The 21,290-nt window shown below is 36.3% G+C and overlaps 1 protein-coding gene across 1 annotated transcript in view; it reads left to right on the top strand.

Annotated features, from left to right (window-relative positions):
* LOC115414902 (uncharacterized) overlaps positions 1-21,290 on the top strand; it is a 47,563-nt gene that overhangs the window by 1,054 nt on the left and 25,219 nt on the right. Inside the window, exons 3-7 of the mRNA XM_030128264.1 lie at positions 6,101-6,261; positions 12,074-12,220; positions 19,334-19,436; positions 19,518-19,646; positions 20,754-20,936. Of these exons, the coding sequence (XP_029984124.1) occupies positions 6,101-6,261; positions 12,074-12,220; positions 19,334-19,436; positions 19,518-19,646; positions 20,754-20,936 (723 nt within the window). The remainder of the gene's footprint in view (positions 1-6,100; positions 6,262-12,073; positions 12,221-19,333; positions 19,437-19,517; positions 19,647-20,753; positions 20,937-21,290) is intronic.

Here is a 21,290-nt window from a genome sequence, read left to right as displayed (position 1 = left end):
GGTGAACATAATATGCTCTACTTTTGTCCCCTCCCAGCTCCCAGCACACACGTCAGTCAAAAAAAAAAACTGAAGTTCACAGTATTTATTTTAAATCAACTAAAGAAGGGTTAGGGAAGGGGTGCGGCTAAAACAACAACAAAATATCTTCTTCTGAGTTCAAACTAAATTACCTACTCAAAATAAATGCAAGAAATAAAATACAGAAAACTAACCTTAACTCCCTAACCAAAAACAGAAGAAAACAGGAAAAACAAAAGAGCCGACCTCCCCTACCAGAAAAAGGATCGAATTACAAAAATATTATATTTACAACTATATACAAATACAAAAGTCACACTCAAACACACGACTGACGATCACATGCAAGAACACACGGTTGAGAGCTGGCAGGAGGCAAGAGAGAGAGCATGAACTGAAGATCTAGGGCCATTTTTAAAGGGGCCAGGCAATCATGCTCCACCAATCGGCTTCCTGTAACACAGACAGACATAAAAGGGCACAGCACACCTACAGGACGAGGGAGAACACACACACACTAAACAGAAACGTATACATATAAATAAGACAAAATGACCCAGGGTCATACGCGCATTAAAATAAATATAAGGTGAGTTGACAGAGGCAATCCCAATCTATAAAAGACATGACAAACAGAGTGTGAAACTGCAGCACTGTGGTTCTATTTCTGTGTCAAATGTTCATTGTGGTCAGTTTCAGATGCTGCAGCTCTTTCATATTCATAGTTTCAGTTCTTCTTTGTTCAGTATTAATTGTCCTCCTTGTAAATCACAGCTGGACTGACTGGACAGATCCTGACCAAGGAAAATCACATTCTCCCTTTGTGCAGTAATCTACACCTGGCTTTTCTGCCTCCGTCCACAATAATATACATTATATAGACTAAATGTCCTCTAACATTAACGTTTATTTGCAACATAGTACAGGAAACTATTACATGATCTTAAACAAATTAATTTTAGCAACAAAAAAATGTCTCCATTTTGAGTGTCTGGGGCCAACAGAAACTTGTGATGTTAAAATGGGGTCGCAAGCCAAAAAAGGTTGGAAACCACTGGTCTAGGATTATTCACATCTTTCAACAACCTGTAAAAGAGTATTTCAGTCTTTTTCCTCAGTTTGAGGGATTTTCAATCAGTTTAATAGATCTTTACCCTGCCCCCTGAAGGGGTTTAGTTGTTAACACTTTTGCAGCAAAACTATTGGTTAAATTCATACCATACATAATTGGGTTTATAGATTACCACTGACCCAGAATAGATCTCTTTACATTTTGGGAAAAGTAGGTCAAAGTTCCAATTTTTTGAATCAATCTTTTAAATCTTTTTTTTTCCCCTTTTACTTATAATGGGCGAAATTTCACACGTCTATAAAAACATCAATTTTGTTTCAATTTACTTCAAACTTGGCACATATATAGAGACTATTAATATGACATCAGCACATACATAAACGTGATGGCATCAGCTGGATCGAGGCCAAAATAAGCTACAATACGTGTGGGGGGCGGAGTTTGTTGAGCCTGGAACCACTGTTTTTTTTAAAATTTATTTTACCATAGATGGATTGCTTTATTCACTCAGACTACATGGAAAGAAGACAAAACATCACTCAAAAATACTTTTTCTAAAACTTATTTCCAGAGTAATGTAATCTAGGCATTTTTCCTGATTTTCAGAAACTTCAGTGAAATCTAATTGATATGATCTATCGTCCCAGTTACTTTTCCATTCATTTGTTGCAGCTGTCCCAGTTTTTTGTAGACCTATTACTGCCATAAACTCCATAATGACGATTTTCTCGCATATAAACATTTTATGTGTTTTATTGTGAAAATATGCATTTTTGAGATTTGCCAATCATTGCATTATGTTATTTTTTTTTGTTCAAAGTGTTTTTAATACATATCTAGTCACAGAAAGCATAATACAGTCATTGTTTTTTGTTTTTTTTAACCCAAACCCATGAACATTCACACCCTGTTGCACCAAAAAAAAAAAAGATAATTGACAATAATAATAATAAAAAATAAGCTACAAACTGAAAAAAAAATTGAAGAAAAATAAATAAGGAACACAGATATTAGTCACAGACTCATATTAGTAAGACTCCTCTGGAATAAGTGAGGGATCGACCTCTTTTATGTGATACAGAACAGGTTGCCAGGTACTGAAAAATGTACTGGCACATCCTTTAATAGAATATCAAATTTTTTCCAATGTTAAATGATGTAAAAGATCCAGAAACCAAGATTTAAATGCTGGAGGTTGTTTATCTTTCCATTTTAGTAGTATTAGTCTATGACAGGGGTCGGCAACCTTTAGCACTCAAAGAGCCATTTCGACCCGGTTTCCACGGAAAAGACAACACTGGGAGCCGCAAACACTTTTTGACATCTGAAATGAAAATGTTAGCCTATATATACCGTAAATTCCAGAATATAAGCCGCTACTTTTTCCCCACACTTTAAACACTGCGGCTTATACTCCGACGCGGCTTATACAGCGATTTTACTGGTACCACGGCTTGGTGCCGTGGCGCACCTCGGTGGTGCGGCGGCACACCTCGGTGCCGTTGCACCGAGGTGCACATGGATAGATAGATACAGGGTGGGGAAGCAAAATGTACAATATTTTGAGGCAGGGATTGAAAGACAGTGTATGACCAATTAGTTTATTGAAAGTCATGAGAATTTATTTGCCACAAGAAAATGTCCATAATAGAAAATGGTTTTATTCTATGTGTCCTCCTTCTTTCTCAATAACTGCCTTCACACGCTTCCTGAAACTTGTGCAAGTGTTCCTCAAATATTGGGGTGACAACTTCTCCCATTCTTCTTTAATAGTATCTTCCAGACTTTCTGGTAATAGTTTTGCTCATAGTCATTCTCTTCTTTCCATTATAAACAGTCTTTATGGACACTCCAACTATTTTTGAAATCTCCTTTGGTGTGACGAGTGCATTCAGCAAGTCACACACTCGTTGACGTTTGCTTTCCTGATTACTCATATTGGCAAAAGTTTCTGAAAAGGTATGGATAATAGTGTTAGGTATGATTATGACAGCAATATATGTTTGGGTTCAAAACAACTGACGTAGTGCCTGCTGAGAAAAAACTAAATGTTCATTGTAAATTTTGCTTCCCCACCCTGTATATATATAATTTTATTTTAATATTTCGAGATCACAATAATCTTACAATTTACAACTACAATTAAACAAACGAACAAACACAAATAAAATACTTTGTTCAGATATTGTGCAGTTTTGGTGTCGCAGGGCATTCTGCACATGCCGGCTGACACGTCAAGTGCTGTCAAACGTCTCTGAAGAAGGCGAATGCTGATCACCGAAATTGCACAAGGTCTGAAGAAAGAAGTTAAAAACTTTGACTTAATAAGAAGACATGATACACGTTTTTGAGACAAATAACATACACTTCAATCGGACACTTATAATTTATTTTCCCAAGCCACGCAGAGCCGCAACAGAAGGATGAAAGAGCCGCATGCGGCTCTGGAGCTGCGGGTTGCCGACCCCTGGTCTATGAGCTACAAGAGTGGTGAGGGATATTAGATTTTTAGTTAAAAGAATGTAATGTAATGCCAAATATTGCAATTGTTGACTCAGGTTCAATATCAGACCCTGTTACATCAGAAAGAAATTTAAATATAGACTGCCAAAAGTGCATTCTGTTTTTATTTGCATGTTACAATGTTTTTTTTGGAATGTAGGTCGCACTATTGTGCATTTAAACATATTAATCTACTACAAAATTTACTATATTTTATTTGCAATTTTTAATTCTGGCCAGTTTTGTGAAAGTTCATAAATGATCCAAAGAAAAGACTTGTGAAGCAGTCTTATGATTAGTCCTAGTCCAACTAGAAGGTTCCAAACAAAGTGAGCATTGTCCTGCTCAGTAGTAGCACAAATACACTCTGTTTATGTGACACTGTACGAAGGCAAAACCCCGGCACATATTTAGGCCCGCAAAATCGGAGCCCTTTGTGATGGAAAGCATGCTGCTGTCGAGCTGCACACACAGTCAGAAGATGTTTTCATTTGTGATTCCATTCATGAGGTCCGTCCAAGCGGCCCACGTCCATTGTTTGTTACCTTGGTGAAGCTTGTGCAAATGCCTGCTGGAATCAGCTGACCTGATTAACAAGTGAAAGGAGCCCTTCTTTCCATTAATTTATACATTCTGTCATGTTCAGCCGGGGCATTGGGCCACGCTGACAGTATTCATTATCCGTCTAGGGTTAAAGGAAGCCTGTTTAGGATGCTACAACCCCATGTTTAACAGACCTGGAATTAGGCCTGTGTATCAGCCAGAATCTGGCGATGCGATACAAATCATAATACAAGGATCATGATAGGATATATCACAATATATCATGATACTGTTAAAAAGGCAATTTTTTTGTATGTTTGGGTTTTTTTTTTTTATTTTAATTTTTTTATTTCCTGGAAGAATTGGATTACACCATAAGTATGTACAAATACTAAACACATTTTATTTGTTCAGAACAGGATCTAATGCTATATCACAGTGTTTCCCAACCTGTTTGAGCCACGGCACATATTTTACATTCGAACAATCACAAGGCACACCACCAAACAAAAGAGTCACAAAAAGTATATTTATTGAAATATAATTTAAATCTAGTCTCAGTGTTCTCAGTGTGAAACCTGGGCCTGTTTAGTTGAACACAAAGCTGATATTCTTACAGGAATTGAACAAAGACACACAAATCTTCCTCAACAGCTCTGGGTCTCTCTCTTTTCTTCGTCTTTCCATCAGTCATGTTTGAAAAGCCCGCCTCACATGGATACAGTAGGTTTTGGAGAAAGGGAACAGAACTGAAAGAGCTTTGTCTTCCAGAATTAAAGAAGAAGAATCTTTATTTTTGGTCAGTAGGGGTTCATACACGTAAACAAGCACCACACACTGAAATCTGTCTTCTGCCTTTAACCCATCTCTAATCATGCACCACACACAGTGCGTGCTAGGAGCAGTGGGCTCGCCATATTAGGTGCCCGGGGAGCAAATGGGGGTTAAGTGCCATGCTCAAGGGCACATCAGCCAACAACTCTGACAGTCCAGGGAGTCGAACCAGCAACCATGTGGTCACAAGCTGACTCTCCAGCCGACTAGGCCCCGACTAGGCTCCTCCACCGGACACTCTCCTGGGGGGCGGGGGGCACATCAAGGGAGCACAAGATGTGGGGTGTTTGGAACAAGAAAGCTGAGAGGGGTTCATCAGCGACCCCTCAGACGGACCCACGGTTGACAGATTGTGGTCCATTGTATAATAGTATGGGAGGCATGTGCCCCCCGCCCCAAGCCAATACCTGGGGTTCACGGTAGCTCGCTAATCTGCACATTACTAGTGAAGGGGGGCTTTATCAACAGAACGCACCGCAGCGGGGCCGGTTCACTTTCATTTTGCAAAGGGAAACAGTAGACTCTTGTTGTAGAGTGGATCATTGGTGTGTGCAATCGTATGTATCTATATCAAGCTGCTATTACAGAACCAATCAGATTAAAGTGGATTAATTTCCGTGCCACACCTGGTGATTTCTCATGGCACAATTATGTGCCGCGGAACACTGGTTGGGAATCACTGCTATATCACAACATTTTTCTAATTCTCTTAGTTTTCAAAGGAACTAACATCTGCCTCTCAGTAAAAAGTCCTTTTAGGATGATTGAAATAATCATTATTTAATAAAACAGTGTTAAATAGTAATAAATAAGAGATAAACAATAAAGAAAACCAAAACACAAAAATTAACCTCCATCATATCTGCATTTGAATAAATACCTAAAAATATCGATACAGTACTTTTTAATATCGATACAGTATCATGAAATGAAATATCATGATATATTGCAGAACACCCCTACCTGGAATAAATGTTGGGTTGAATATTATGGTGATGTCAACTGACACTAAACCTCCACTGGAGTTAATGCAAACGATTCCAAGTGGCACTTTGAATCTCAGACAGTTTGAATGATTAGCAGTGGTTCAGCCTTTTCCAGTCACTCTTTTTTTGTCGGGTTTTCCAGGAGATCGACGTGTTTGTCCAGGACTTCCTGTCTGTGGTCCAGCGTCTGCCCACGTGCATCTCCAGCCTGCAGGTTTTGTCCAAGCTGCCGATGCCCTCCACCTTCAGGGAGCTCCAGCACTTCTGCTCCACCAGTGAAGCCAAGTTCCAGCAGCTGAGGAGGTCAGACTAGCACTACCTGCTCTGTCATAGCTGTAGGCCTTTACTGTTCCACTGCAGCTGAACTGTGGTCACTGTAGTTTAGTGTGAAGGCCTTGGACTGTGTACTACTTTGGTTGTTTTGACGACTGCCTGATGTTTATATCAGTAATGCATTTGAGGGTCCGTAGGGCTTGGACTGCAGACATTCTGCTACTTTAAAGCTACATCACAAACGCACATAACCCTAAAGCCCATTTTTACACATCACTACTGTTCTGGAATATTCCACCTCTATTCTGTACCATCGTCTGTAGGGCTGTGTATCGGCAAGAATCTGGCGATACGATACAAATCACAACACTAGGATCACGATACGATATATCACAATATATCATGATAGTGTTAATAAGGCAATTTTTAAATTGGTTTTGTTTCTTTTTTAAAATGATTATTTCCTGGAAAAATTGAATTACAGCATAAATCTGCACAAATACTAAACACATTTTTATTTGATCCCAACAGGATGTAATGTTCTATCATCAAATGTTCTTGTGTTCAAACTGAAATTCTGTTTTACAGACATTCCAGTTTCAGATCCTGTTCAAATGTTCATATTCTATTAGTTCACAACTAACATCAGAACAGTATTTGAGTTCAGTCCCAACAAAGGAACGAACATTATTGAATAAGAGTGTTAAATAAGAATAAGTAAAATATAAACCAAAAAGAAAAACAAAAATGAACCTCCACAATATCTGCATTTGAATAAATACCTAAAAATATGGATACAGTACTTTTTAATATCGATACAGTATTGTGAAATGAAATATCGCGATATATTGCAGAACCTATATTTTCTTACACCCCTACTGAGAATGAACGTGACTGAAACACATTAGTTTGTTGCAACTGATACTCATAACTTTCAAACCATTTTAGATAAACACTGAAGAACATGTTCGAGCAAATGGGAAAGACAGGAATGTGACTGCTGGAAGGTTTTTACATTTCCATTTTTGAAGTCTTTAGTATTTGGATGCTGCCATCTTGTTTTACTTGTCTGTCTGTTTATTTATTGATTGATTGGAATGGTAACATAAAGGATGACGCTCCCTAAAATACTGCTAACACTAACATGGTGAAAACACTGAACACCAACTTAAAGGTTTAACTGTGGGTTTGTATTCACCCAAAAAGATATTCAAATATGGTTACAAATGATAGTTTTAACAATTATGTATATAAAAGAGGTCAACATGACAGAACTGTACCCAAAATAATAGCAACTGAAGCTGAGAACATGAACTGATACATCAAACAAACTGACCGAACAAAATGAGACAAAGGGGAAATGTATATAGTTGTTTGGCCAAACCATTCAACACAAAAGGGAAAACAAAATGGACACCAACTATAACTAGAGATGTAATGATACAAAAATTTCATATCACACTTATTGTTACCAAAATTATCCCGGTTATCATTATTATCGCGGTATTATTGAAATTGTGCTAAAAATGTTCAAAATGTACTGATACACGCACTGAAATAATTTAACCAAGTTGTATTAAAAAAAAAAACAAAAAAACAACAACAACAAAAAAATCAAATAAAATAATTGGCACAATGTCCCTTCTGTTGCAGAAACATTCAAATATTAACCCGTAGTGGTTTGAGCCTGTTTTGGCCGTTTTTCAGTCCTTTTGATTTTGTCTTTATATACTAGAGAAAACAAATGTTTACTATACCCATGTTTGGGATCTGTTTTTTCAGCACAACTTCATCTATATCATCTGCCTATTATTTTACTATAAAAACACAAAAGGCCAGAAAACACAAAAAATTTATAAAATCCAGTTTGAAAAATGTATATAATTTATTGCATAAATAACACACAGATGCTTAACGAACCTTTTCAAAGACTTCAAAAGTGAATATTGGTTCCAAATATTAGGTATAGAAAATTAAAATTGTAATAAATTAAAACTATACTCAAATATTTGACATAAAAGCAGATCTTTACATAGGGTTTTTTCCCCTAAAAGTGCAGAAATCAAACACGGTTATCATGATAATTAGAATTTAAACAAAAATACTAACCATCGGCAATTTTACCGCCGTGTATCATTATACCAGTAATCGTTACATCCCTAACTACAACTAAAGCTTTGGTAAAATTGATCCCCCCCCCCCCCATGACATCACAGTACATGGTTTGTTCTGATGAGGTGGCTGCAGTATTTAATCCCGCTCCACCCTTGGCCACACCTTTTTGCCACATCAGAATGGGGACAGGACACTCCACCACACCCGGTAACTCCAACAAAGCAACAAAGGATTAATATAACAAAAAAATGGAATTGTCACCTGACACTGTTCATGTGTGCAGTTATATAAGCAGAGTATGATTAAAATAAACAAATACAAAATTAACGAAACCATGCATGTTGAATGCAACTAAAGACCATGTGGCGCTAACCAAACTTATAGAAATAATGAGATATGAGAACTAATGAGGTGATGGAGTGTTTGTGGAGATATAAATGTGTGGCTGTGTCCATCACGCTGGTAAATTTTAAAACACACTCATGTGAGAACAGTAATTTTATCTTTGCATAACTGTTTAAACACACTTTGTGCTAGCTAGCCTAATTAGTAAGCTAGCTGACAGCCATAGTTCAATACCAAATCTGTTTTAAGTCAAAACTTTCTAATCTCAGCCATGGTTTTGGTGTCTTCAAAAGGTCTCAGTGGAGAAGTGTCTCAGTTCTCTGAATAAACTACTGTTTTGTGAAAACTGTTGCTTTCATATCAGTCAGATGGCTTCTGTTATGATGATCATCATGGATGAGATCTATGGATAAGATCTAACGTTAACAGAGTCATGGATTTATGAGACCAGTGACACTTTGAGGTGTTCTTAAAACTTACTTTTTATTTGGTTTTGCTCATACAAATATAAAAGACATTTTACATACATTAACATATCTAATCAAACATCCCCATATGGCAAACATGGAAAAAAAAAGTATATCTGCAGTAGATACTGATTACAATTAATCACATATGAAACATGAATGACAAAAAAAAAACAAAAAAAAAAAAACACGTATACAACCACTTCTGAATGCTTATTGCATTAAAAGCTTAATCATGGGACTCAATCTCTTAGTAAATATCTCTCCCTGAATTCTAAATGCATATGTAATTTGCTCCATCTGATAGATCTCCTTCACTTTCTCAGTCCAAATGTTCTATGTTTGGGGTTCAGGTTTCAACCACTTGATAGTGATGCATTTAATGGCTGCCATTAGTAAAATCAGAGGTATTTTCGGTTATTTCCCTCAAAACTTTCTGGGATTACACGTAAAATAGCAAACTTTAAATCTTTTAGTTGAAAACTGTGTTCAGTGACAAATATATCATCCCAGAAAGGTCTGATCTGAGGACACGTCCCGAATATGTGGGTATGGTTCCCTAAGTGAGCCCCACAATTTCATCAACAGATGTTGGGGTTCAGAGGGTTCATTTTTAGAATTACCTCCGGTGTCTTGAAAAATCTTGTGACAACTTTCCATTTGACCTCTTTCCATGAACTAGAACTAGTGACCATATGGGCTTCAGAGCATGTATCTGCCCACACCTCATCTGGTATGTGTGGGTTAATTTCCAATTCCCTTCTACATTTTATGTTAGAAGTGTTATTAATGTAAAATTTGAAAGTGCTTGGTAAAACTGGCTAATTGCTTTTGGAAGTCTGTTCCCTTGTTGAATTTTTACCAATAGTTCTTCAACTGGTGATGGATTCAGGACTTTCTTCCACTCTTTATGATTTATCCAAAAGCTCCTCAGCTGAAGATACCTGAAAAAATCTGTATTGGGAAGCTGAAATGGATCTCTTAACTGCTCAAAGGATTTCAAACAACCATCTTTTATAATATGGTGCACTTTACTGAGCCCAAAGTCAGACCATTTCCCAAAGCCTGGATCTAACATAGCTGGCTCAAAACCTTGTAAAAGAAAAATATTTGATACAACTCAAATTTGTTGATGCAACTTGGATGACTGTCTTAATTTCTGCCACATTTTTAGAGTAATTTTAGTCCAGTCACTTACTTTGAGGTGTTTTGAGCCACAGCTCCAGTCTGTAGCTGAACACAAGGCTTGTTTTTTTTTGTTTTTTTTTCTTTCTTTATTCAAAGCAGGGTTAAAATAACCAGTTTATTACGTCACTAATATCTACCATCGGAAAAAAAAAAAACACACTCCCACAGTTCTACTGTCAGAAATGGTAGAAAGACACTGAGTCTGTTTACATGTTCATTAAAATCAGATAATTATAATAATCAGATCTGACGTGTTTACATGCACTTCAGAAATGTGATAATCGTAAATCCTGGTTTAGACGTTCCAGTCCATTATCGGAGTTCGTCCGTACATAGTGATGGTAGAATCAAACTTCCTGTTATTGTCTTTAACTCATGTTTGACTGCGTAACTTCAGTTTTGATGATTTTAATAGTTTTTCCACATGCTCAGATGTTACAGAACTAAATAAATCACCAGATACAAGAGAATCAGGGACAAATCCAGGTGTGTTAATCTGATTTATTATAATCAGATTACTGCTGTTATGTGATCAAACAGATCAGATTAGACTGTTTACATGATCAATAATAATCTGATAATGATCTGAGTATTAGTGTGGATGGAAATGGGCTCGGTGATGAAAAGGTTGAAGTCGAGTCTTTTGTTTTTAGTTGGAACACTTTTTTCACCTTCTCCACAGATGTCAGTGAATTGAAGAGGACTCATTATTACCTCTGCCAAGGAGGTTATGTTTTTGCCAGGGTTTGTTTGTTTGTTTGTTTGTCTGTCCGTTAGTGTGCAACATAACTCAAAAAGTTATGGACAGATTTGGATGAAATTTTCAGGGTTTGTTGGAAATGGGATGAAGAAGAAATGATAAAATTTTGGTGGTGATCGGGGGTGGGGGGGCCACTGATCAGCCTTGGCGGAGGTCTGCGCTCTCCAAGTGCTTCTAGTTATCATGGCGTTCAGTAGTTGTGGATTACACTGCGTTAAAAATGTGTTCTATCAAAACCAGAACATGTTGGTGATGAGCAGCTGTTGTTCTAATGCACAGATGTCAAACATGCGTCCCGGGGGCCAAATCCGGCCCCGCCAAAGGGTCCAGTACCCTGGGATGAGTTTGTGAAATGCAAAAATTACACTGAAGAGATTAACACTCAATGGTGTCAAAATCGTGTTAATTCAGGTTCCACACACAGACGCATACAGACCAATTAGTTCTCAAGTGGATCAGAGCAGTAAAATATTCTCACAATATCCTACAAATACTGACAACAGCAAAGTTTCTTTGATTTGGTGTTTAAAAAAAAAGTAAAATTATATGAAAATGTTTACATTAACAAACTATACTTTTACAAAAAATTTGAACAACCTGAACAAATATGAACTAATGGAAATGTCTTAAGAAAAGTAAATGCAATTTTACCAATATTCTGTTACTAAATGTTCTGTGTGTTTGTAGATCCACTGTGATCTGTAAGTTATAATGTATATGTGTAAATGAAACTGAAGCAGAATATTTTTTTAAACTGCACTTATTTTTCTTACGGCATTTCAAGTTGTTCCTATCATTTGGATTTTTAAGGAAACTTTGTAGATGTAAACATTATCATAATTTAATTTCACTTTTTCACTGTTATTATTTTACTGGTCTGGCCTGCTTGAGATCATATTGGGCTGAATGTGGAACTGAACCTAAATGAGTTGGACGGCCCTGTTCTAGTGGATGTCTGTGTTTACAGGGAGCTGGGTCTGGATGAGCTGCTGAGCCACTGTGAGAGGGTGTTGGATAAACTCCGTCACCCAGAGAAGGAGGCGTGTTACCAGGCCATGGCTGGCACCGCCCTCTTCACCCACACGGCCTTCAACATGCTTCAGAACTACAACAGGTACCAGAGTACAGCAGCACTGCTCCTGCAGCTGTAACTGCTGTTTGGAGAAGGGGTTCAAAGCCTACACTGACCAATGCAATGGTCCTGTGATTTACAGAATTATTGAAGCTGTTTTTTTTTTCCTGTAGTATTAATAGTATTGTCTCAAATACCATTCATGGTTCTTGGAATTAAGTGAGTGAAATTCGAATTTCAGAGATTTTCATATGTGTGAGTGGATTAAAGTGAGGACAAATGTGAAGTCTAGATGGACTCAAGGTTATTATCGTTAACGAAAACTAACGAAATGACGAAAACTAGGATTGTAAAAAGGCTTTCATTAACGGAAATAAATAAAAACTAAAATTAAACGAAAAAAACTATAGCTAACTGATACTGTATTGTGTGTTTACAAAACTAACTAAAATGGATAAAAATTATGGAGAAAATTCCCTTCATTTTTGTCTTTGTCAATGTCGGATTGATACAAAAGCAATTTATTTCACTCTAGCAATTTTAGCTAGCGGCACCATACGACACTTTTTGGTCCGTCACTTGTGTTCACTTGTGGTTTCCAGTCGTCTTCTGGTCCCCACTCTACCTGGAAACATGGAGACTAAAGTTGGGAGAAAGCAGCAGAGTCCTGTCTGGGATTTATTTGAATACAACGACAGAGAAGAAGAGAAAAGAGACCACTGAACTACAACTAAGCATTTAGAAAATAACGAAAACTAATAAAAATTAAAGCTGCAAGCAGCATTGGGCGGGACCTCGCACCGGGCGATCCGCCTCCCCCGCGATCCGCCACCCGTGACTGTCGACGCCTCAGCTCCACTCACACCTGTCCGTCCCCATACCAGTTCCCATCCTTTAGTGTCTGTCCTCCTTACATCTGTACAGAACACCAGTGACCCTCTGCTGAAACCACCATCACCTTTAAAATGAGACTTTTATTTTGGAAACCCTACTGTGTGTATGTGCATTTGTTTTTAATGTGAGAGAAAGAATCAGTTTGAAAAATTAATTGAAATTGTATGAATAAGTGAGTATAAAAGTGATGATTTACCACATTTAAGGCTTTTATTTTGGAAAAACCCTATTGTGTGAGGATGTGTGTCTGTGAGAAAGAGTACTTTTGAATGAAGAAACATTGTACAAACAGTTGAGCGTTTGGTCATAAAAATGAAAAGAAGTTATGTAATAGACATTTTGTATTATTCTTAATTTTGGTTTTATTTTGAAAAAATGTACTCCGTGTACTTTTGAATGTGTGCAAAATTTCCAATATCCACAATACAATGCAGTAAAACCTGTTTTAAAATAAAAAAAAAAAAAAAAAAAAACTTTTAGATTACCTGGGACTTGAACCAGGGTCCTTTGGCTCCACAGGCAGCTACATGAACCACTGCACTACAGAGAGACATGTGAAAATGTGCACCAGCAAGACTTTTATAGGGATTTTGCCATTTGGAAAAGTGAAACTAAACATAGTCTTCAAAAAATCGCTATAATTCCATAACCGTAGGTCGTATCTGAAAAATTCTTTCACTTTTGGATTCTGCAGACTTGTGGGAATTCAATGAGGTCTAACTTTTATGTCAAAACTCTGAAATGAATAAGCAGTAATTGCAGAAACGTAGAGTAACTTTCAAAGGCAGATTGCCAACTTCCTGTTGGAGTTAGCTCATTAGTGTCAGTGTATGATTTGTTGGGCTCAATCAGACCAACATTTTGCCATTTGTTTCATGTTTCTGTGACATTCCTACTGGCTGCTAGGGCAGATTTTGTGTGTTTTTTAGTACATAGGTGGCGCTACAGAGTCCATTTTGGCACCCAAGGGGTTAATTTTTGATATTGTATGAAAGTGTTCACCAGCCATGACATACATGGCAAATTTGGTGAGTTTTGGAGCATGTTAAGGGGGTCAAATGGCAGTCTAAAGTGGAAAAAGTATGAAAATAAAAGAATTGTTATAAATCAACAACCGTACATCCTATCTCAAAAATTTTTGCATGTGAGCATTGTGCTGAGTCCCATGAACGTGTAGATATGTCACATGTCAGGAAAAACTGCAAAGTGAAAAATGAGTTCCAAACATCACAACTTTGCGGGCTTGTAAAAAAAAAAACTAAGACAGTTCCAGAAAAAGTGAGAGATCACTTTTTTGAGGAGGTTTCACTCTATCTTTTGATGCTATTTAGAAGTCAATATGACAAACGGTGTCATCGGAGTTAGTTTTAGAAATTTTATTTTGAAAGGCATATTGCGAACTTCCTGTTGGAGTTAGGTCATAAGTGTCAGTGGATGATTTGTAGTGCTTCATCCAACAAGAATTTTGGCACTGGTTTCATGTCTGTACGACATTCCTAGTGGCCACTAGGGCTTTTCCCATTTTTTTCACATAGGTGGCGCTAGAGAGGCCATTTTGGCACCTATGGGGTTAATTTTTACATTTTATCAAATTTTTCGCCAGGCCTGACATGTGTGCCAAATTTGGTGAGTTTTTGAGCATGTTTAGGGGGGCAAATTCCAGTTTAAAGCGTCACGGAAAAATAATAATAATAATAATATAAAAACGAACGAAAAACAATAGGGCCTTGCTTGCAGGCAAGGCCTCTCACTGTGTGAGAGGGCCTTACCTTTCGGCTCGGTCCCTAACTATCAAACCTGCTCTAAAAACAAATTAAAACTAACTGAGAAAAAAAGGTCAAAACTAAAAACTAAACTAGAATGAAAAATCCAAAACTATTAGAACCTTGGATGGACTGGGACTGTGGGTGTCAAATTATGAGATGGACCTGATGATGCATTTAAGTTATTGACTCCTTTGGCGAAGTTTAAAAAAAAAAAAAGTGCCTTAAGCAAATAAAATATTGAATTGACATGGTAGATAGGTTTTTTGTTGTTGTTGATTTTACTTTATTTTTTAAAATCATTATGATGTGAATGCTCGATGCTGTACACATTTAGATTGATGTGAGCAGTGTGTTAGGTGAAAAGGACAGGCAAAAAAACATAAGCTTTTGCTTCTAGCCTACTTCTTTTTTGGTTTTTATGTTTATTACGATTAGTGCACTAAGTACAATGATTGATGTAAAACCAAAAATAAATAAATTCATTCATTCATTCAAGGGAAACTTAAAAGGGTTCTCCCTCTGTGGAAACACCGTCATCTTCTCCAACACTGATTCTCCAGTCAAACCCATGCAGTTGGATCAGTGCCAGTGGATGGACACGCTGGGTTTATGTTCAGTTAATGACAGATTGGACTGAAAAACACACGGTTTATTCAGTTTTCTCTGTTTCTGATAGAAGAAGAATCAACTGTAATCTGAGCTTTAATGAACATCTACATCAGGGCTGTCCAACTCATTTTAGTTCAGTTCCACACTCAGCCCAATATGATCTCCAGTGGGCCGGACCAGTAAAATAATAACAGTGAAAAAAGTGAAATTAAATTATGATAATGTTTACATCTACAAAGTTTCCTTAAAAATCTGAATAATAGGAACAACTTGAAATGTCTTAAGAAAAATAAGTGCAATTTAAAAACTACTCTACCTCTGTTTATCATTTACATGTGTACCTCATAACTTACAGGTCACGGTGGATCTACAAACACACAGAACATTTAGTAACAGAATGTTGGTAAGATTGCATTTACTTCTCTTAAGACATTTTATGTTGTTCATATTTGTTCAAGTTATTCAAATTTTTTGTAAAAGTATAGTTTGTTAATGTAAACATTTTCATACAATTTTTTTTTTTTTTAACACCAAAACAGAGAAAATTTGCAGTTGTCATTTATTGGTTATTATGATATTTTACTGTTCTGATCCACTTGAAACCTAACTGGTCCATATTCATCTGTATGTGGAACCTGAATTAAAAGGATTTTGACACCATTGATTGTTAATTTCTTCAGTGTAATTTTTGCACTTCACAAATTCATCCCACAGGCCGGATTGGACCTTTTGGCGGGCAGGATTTGGCCCCTGGGCCACATGTTTGGCACCTGTGCTCTACATGATCAGTGAATTGAATATAGAAAAATACAGGATTTATACTGAAAAAAAAAAGCAAAATACTGAGGATAATATTATAATAAATGGTGTTAAATCACTTAATAATATAATAACCCTTAACTTTAATCTGAGCTTTAATGAACATCTACATCACAGGTGTCAAACATGCGTCCCAGGGGCCAAATCCGGACCCGCCAAAGGGTTCAATCCAGCCCCTGGGATGAATTTATGAAATGCAAAAATTATGTGTCAGTACTAGAACGGAGGGAGGATACAAAATTATTACAGGCGCTTTTAGCAGCCAGCAAGAAATCTATTACAAGAAGGTGGTTAAAGGCAACTCCACCAGCATTAGCAGACTGCTACCAGACCATCTGGCAAATTTTCAAAATGGAAAAATGGATTTACTGTCAAAATCCAGAGGGATAAATTTGACCATATTTGGGACAAATGGATTCAGTTTGTATCCTCTAGCCACCCACAACTTGTATCACTCATCTAAAAATGTCTTCTTCATAACCTCCCTGTCTTTATTCTTGGCTTACGTTTTACTTCTGCATAAACGTGTAATGTTTAAAGAACCCAGAGGGATTGAAAGCTGTGATCGTCTTTTTTTTTTTTTTTTTTTTTTTTTGAGAAGTAACAAAACTGTAAGCACTCAGTTCATGTTAGTTTTTTTATTTATTTTTTTCTGTTTGACAATTTTGTATGTATAAAATAAGAAATACAAAAAGGACTCTAATAGATATCATATGTATGAATGGTAATGCTGAGATATTTTTGCTCCTTTTCCAATAAAAACTAAATTAAAAAACAAAACAAAAATTACACTGAAGATATTAACAATCAAGGATGTTCAAATCATTTTAGGTCATTTCAGTCTAAAGTGGATCAGACCAGTAAAATACTATCATAAAAACCTATAAATAATGAAAACTGTTAGTTTGTCTTTTTGTTTTAGTGTAAAAAAAAAAAAGTAAAAATACATGAAAATGTTGACATTTACAGACCAGGCTTTTACAAAAAAATGTGAATATCTGAAATGTTTTAAGAGAAGTATGTGGAATTTTGATATTATTCTCCCTGTTTAATGTTTTGTGTATTTGTAGATCCACTGTGATCTGCAAGTTGTGATTCACATGTTGAAATGATAAACTAACGTGTAATATTGTTAACGTTGCACTTATTTTTTCAAGTTGGTCATATTTCTTCATGTTATGTTCAAGTACAATTCGTAGATGTAAACATTTTCATGACGAAATTTACTTTTTTCACTCAAAAGTTCCCTAACCCTAACTTAAAAATTTTAATAATATTCTGCCTGTTACCAAATGTTCATGTAACTGTGTGTAAATGTACATGTATAAATAATAAGTTGAGGCATAATATTGTTAAAATTGTGCTAATTTTTCAAATGAAATTCCTGTTTTTTCAGGTTATTCACATCTTTTTTGTAAAATGTAAATATTTTCATAATTTAATTGGGGGGGTTTTGTACTAAAACAAAAAGAAAAACTTGGATTTTCATTATTTATAGGTTATTAAGTCATTATGTTACTGGTCTGGCCCACTTTAGATCATATTAGGCTGAATGTGGAACCTGAACCAAAATGAGTTTGACAGCCCTGATATACATGGTCAGTGAATTAAATATAGGAAAATACCTGATGTTCACTGGAAAAATGCAAAATACAGAGGATAATATTATGATTAATGATGATAAATCACTTTGGAAAAGTTAAATATACAGAAAAAATCATTTGGAATCTGACCCAAAAGTAGCTCTGGGTCTTTACGGGTTAAATGAAAAAAAAAAAAAAATGGTTTCCAAAAATCAGGCTTTTTACTGAAGGTGGATGAATGTTCAGTTATTGCATTTAACCCTTTCATGCATAGTGTTCACTCCAGTGGACAGTTCTCCTCCAGCTGTTCTCTTGTATATTCATGGGTTTTGTTGTTTTAGTTCCATATCAGCCAACACAGTGGACACTCATTTACCATCCCATAATACACTGACATTCAGACCATTACTGTAACTGCGCTGTTCTTGATAAACCTGATCTGAACCAAGGTTCTAATAGTTTTGGATTTTTCATTATAGTTTAGTTTTATTTAGTTTTGGCTTTTTTTCTGTAATTCAGTTCGTTTTAATTCATTTTTAGAGCAGGTTTGATAGTTTTCATTAGTTTTCATTTTTTTCTAAATGCTTAGTTGTAGTTTAGTTGTAGTTCAGTGGTCTCTTTTCTCCTCTGTGGTCGTATTCAAATAACTCCCAGACAGGACTCTGCTGCTTTCTCCCAACTTTAGTCTCCATGTTTCCAGGTAGAGTGGGGACCAGAAGACGACTGGAAACCACAAGTGACGGAGCAAAAAGTGTCGTATGGAGACGGCACAGAAAACTGAGAGAGACAAAGAAATCGATTTCGTATCAATCCAACGCTGACAAAGACGAAAACGAAGGGAATTTCATCCGTTTTAGTTAGTTTTGTAAACACACAATACAGTATCATTTAGTTATGTTTTATTTCTTTTAATTGTAGTTTTTATTTATTTCAGTTAACGAAAATGTTTTTTCAATTCTAGTTTTGGTCATTTGGTTAGTTTTTGTTAGTGCAGATCAAGGTTATTATCATTAACATGTTTGTGTAAATCAATTGCCAGTTGTTATTAGACTGTAATTAACAGTTTTCATACACAGTATTTATTTTTGCATATTATCTCCATGAAGTGAGTAATAATTAGTATTAGAGTATGTTCAAGTGTGAGAAAACATCAGATTAGCTGCATTAAAAATGTTTTTTTTTCATAGTTTTCACACAGTATATTACTTTCTGTTATTGTGTTTTAAATACGTGTTTCTTTGTTTCAAGAATTAAACACATGGTGTTCAGCTGAGTGGACGTTTTTGTAACTCCATCAAAAAACAGGTCCATTAAAAAAAAAATTCAATCACATGGTTTTTTTATGCCTAAAGAGGAATAAAAACACTCAGGAAAAAAAATCTTGACTAAGGTTCTGATAATTCATGCATCAAAGGGTTAATTGTGCTCTGTGACTTCGTTTGGCTCTTTCCTTTAACAGTCTTTGGTTTTGTTGTCTGTTACAGGATAACTGCCACTGTGGAGAAAGTGGAGCTGATGTGGCAGCAGACCTTCTCCAAGGCCCGAGTCCAGCTCCAGGTTTTCCAGCTGCGTGATGACGCTCTGCAGGTGAGGAACAGAATGGCAGCGCTAACGCTCAGAGCAGACGCAGCAGTACGGCTTTTAAACATGTTGTGGTTGTACTGACAGATCACAGAGCGGATTGAAACGCTGCTTCAAGACAAGCTTCAACCCTACAAAATGGAGATCGCCCAGGACGCAGCAAAGGCGGGGCTTCTGGTGTCGGAGTTCACCGCGTCCATTCACACTCCTGCAATGGTATTCAGCCCATCTACCTGCATCTGTTAGTTAGGCATGGAATCAGATGAAAATTTCATATCACAGTTATCATTATTATCGCGGTATTATTGAAATTGTGCTCAAAATGTTCAAAAAGTACTGATACACACACTGAAAGAATTTAACCAAGTTATATTTCAAATAAATAAATAAAACCCAAATAAAATAACAGTCCCAATGTCCCTTCTGTGTCAGAAACATTCCAATATTAACCCTTAGTGGTCTGAGCCTATTTTGTCCGTTTTTCAGTCCTGTAGATTTGGCCTTTATATACTATATAAACAAATGTTTACTATACCCATGTTTGGGATCTGTTTTTTCAGCACGACCTCATCTATTTCATCTGTCTATTATTTTTTTCACTTTAACCTACTATAAAAACAAAAGGACAAAAAACACACAAAAAAAATCCAATTTGAAAAATGTATATAATTTATTGCATAAATAACACACAGATGCTTAACGAACCTTTTCAAAGACTTTAAAAGTGAATATTGGTTCCAAATATTAGGTATAGAAAATTAAAATTGTAATAAATTCAAACTACTCAAATATTTGACATAAAAGCAGATCTTTACATAGGGTTTTTTCCCCTAAAAGTGTGTTAATCAAACACGGTTATCATGATAATTAGAATGTAAATGGTAATACTAACCATCTGCAGTTTTACTGCCATTTATCGTTATACCAGTAATGGTTACATCTCTAATATATTATACTATAGATAAAACTGTATCTGCAGTTGGACGTAGGCATTAAATGTGTTTAAATTAGCATTAAAAAAGGCATTAAAAACCATTAAATTAGATTTGCTAATACCTGCAGAAACCCTGGTTTGGAGTATTATTATTGTTATTATTATTTTAGTGGTCCGGCCCACTTCAGATCATATTCATATTATTCATAGATTCTTATTCATATTAGTCCGAATGTGGAACCTGAACTAAATTGAGTTGGACACCTCTGTTGTACACTCCTGCTCATGTTTTTTTAAATTCTAAATTCATACCCTTTCTCAGTGTTTGATAACATAGGGTAGGTTTTCTTTACATGTCCTCTGTATTCATTCACTCATTTCTGTCTCAGGTTCTTGTTCGCCGTGCTGAAGACGTCATCCACACACTGGTGGACATCCTGCCCTTGGACAGTAGGAGCAGAGAGCGCTGGGTGGTGGACCTGGACAGGCTGAAGGACAAACTGCACTCCACTGTCCATTACACCCTGCAAACCCTTAGAGCTGTGAACAGTTATCACCATTACTACAATAAGGTCAGTTCACTGGACTGATACTTTCACATAATCTAATAACTACTATTTTAATAGGCTCTTAGGGTTTTCCAAAGGATATAGATGTTGTTTGGGTTGTAGCATATTTCCAAATTTTTTAGACGACTCAGGCCCTCAGCTGGGCAGATCTGGGGTTCCTCTGCAAAAAAGATCTACATTTTTACCTCTGCCAGGAGGTATTGTGATCACTTTGCTTTGTGTGTTTGCGTGCATGTTTGTTTGTTAGCAAGATAACTCAAAAAGTTATGGATGGACTTTCATGAAGTTTTCAGGAAATGCTGATACTGCCACAAGGAAGAAATGATAAAATTTTGGTGGTGATGGGGGGTGCAGATC

Source organism: Sphaeramia orbicularis, chromosome 24 (genome assembly GCF_902148855.1).
Source record: "Sphaeramia orbicularis chromosome 24, fSphaOr1.1, whole genome shotgun sequence".
In the NCBI taxonomy this organism is placed as follows: Eukaryota; Metazoa; Chordata; class Actinopteri; order Kurtiformes; family Apogonidae; genus Sphaeramia; species Sphaeramia orbicularis.
Note: the sequence above shows the minus strand (reverse complement) of the source record. Positions and strands in the feature narration are given on the sequence as shown.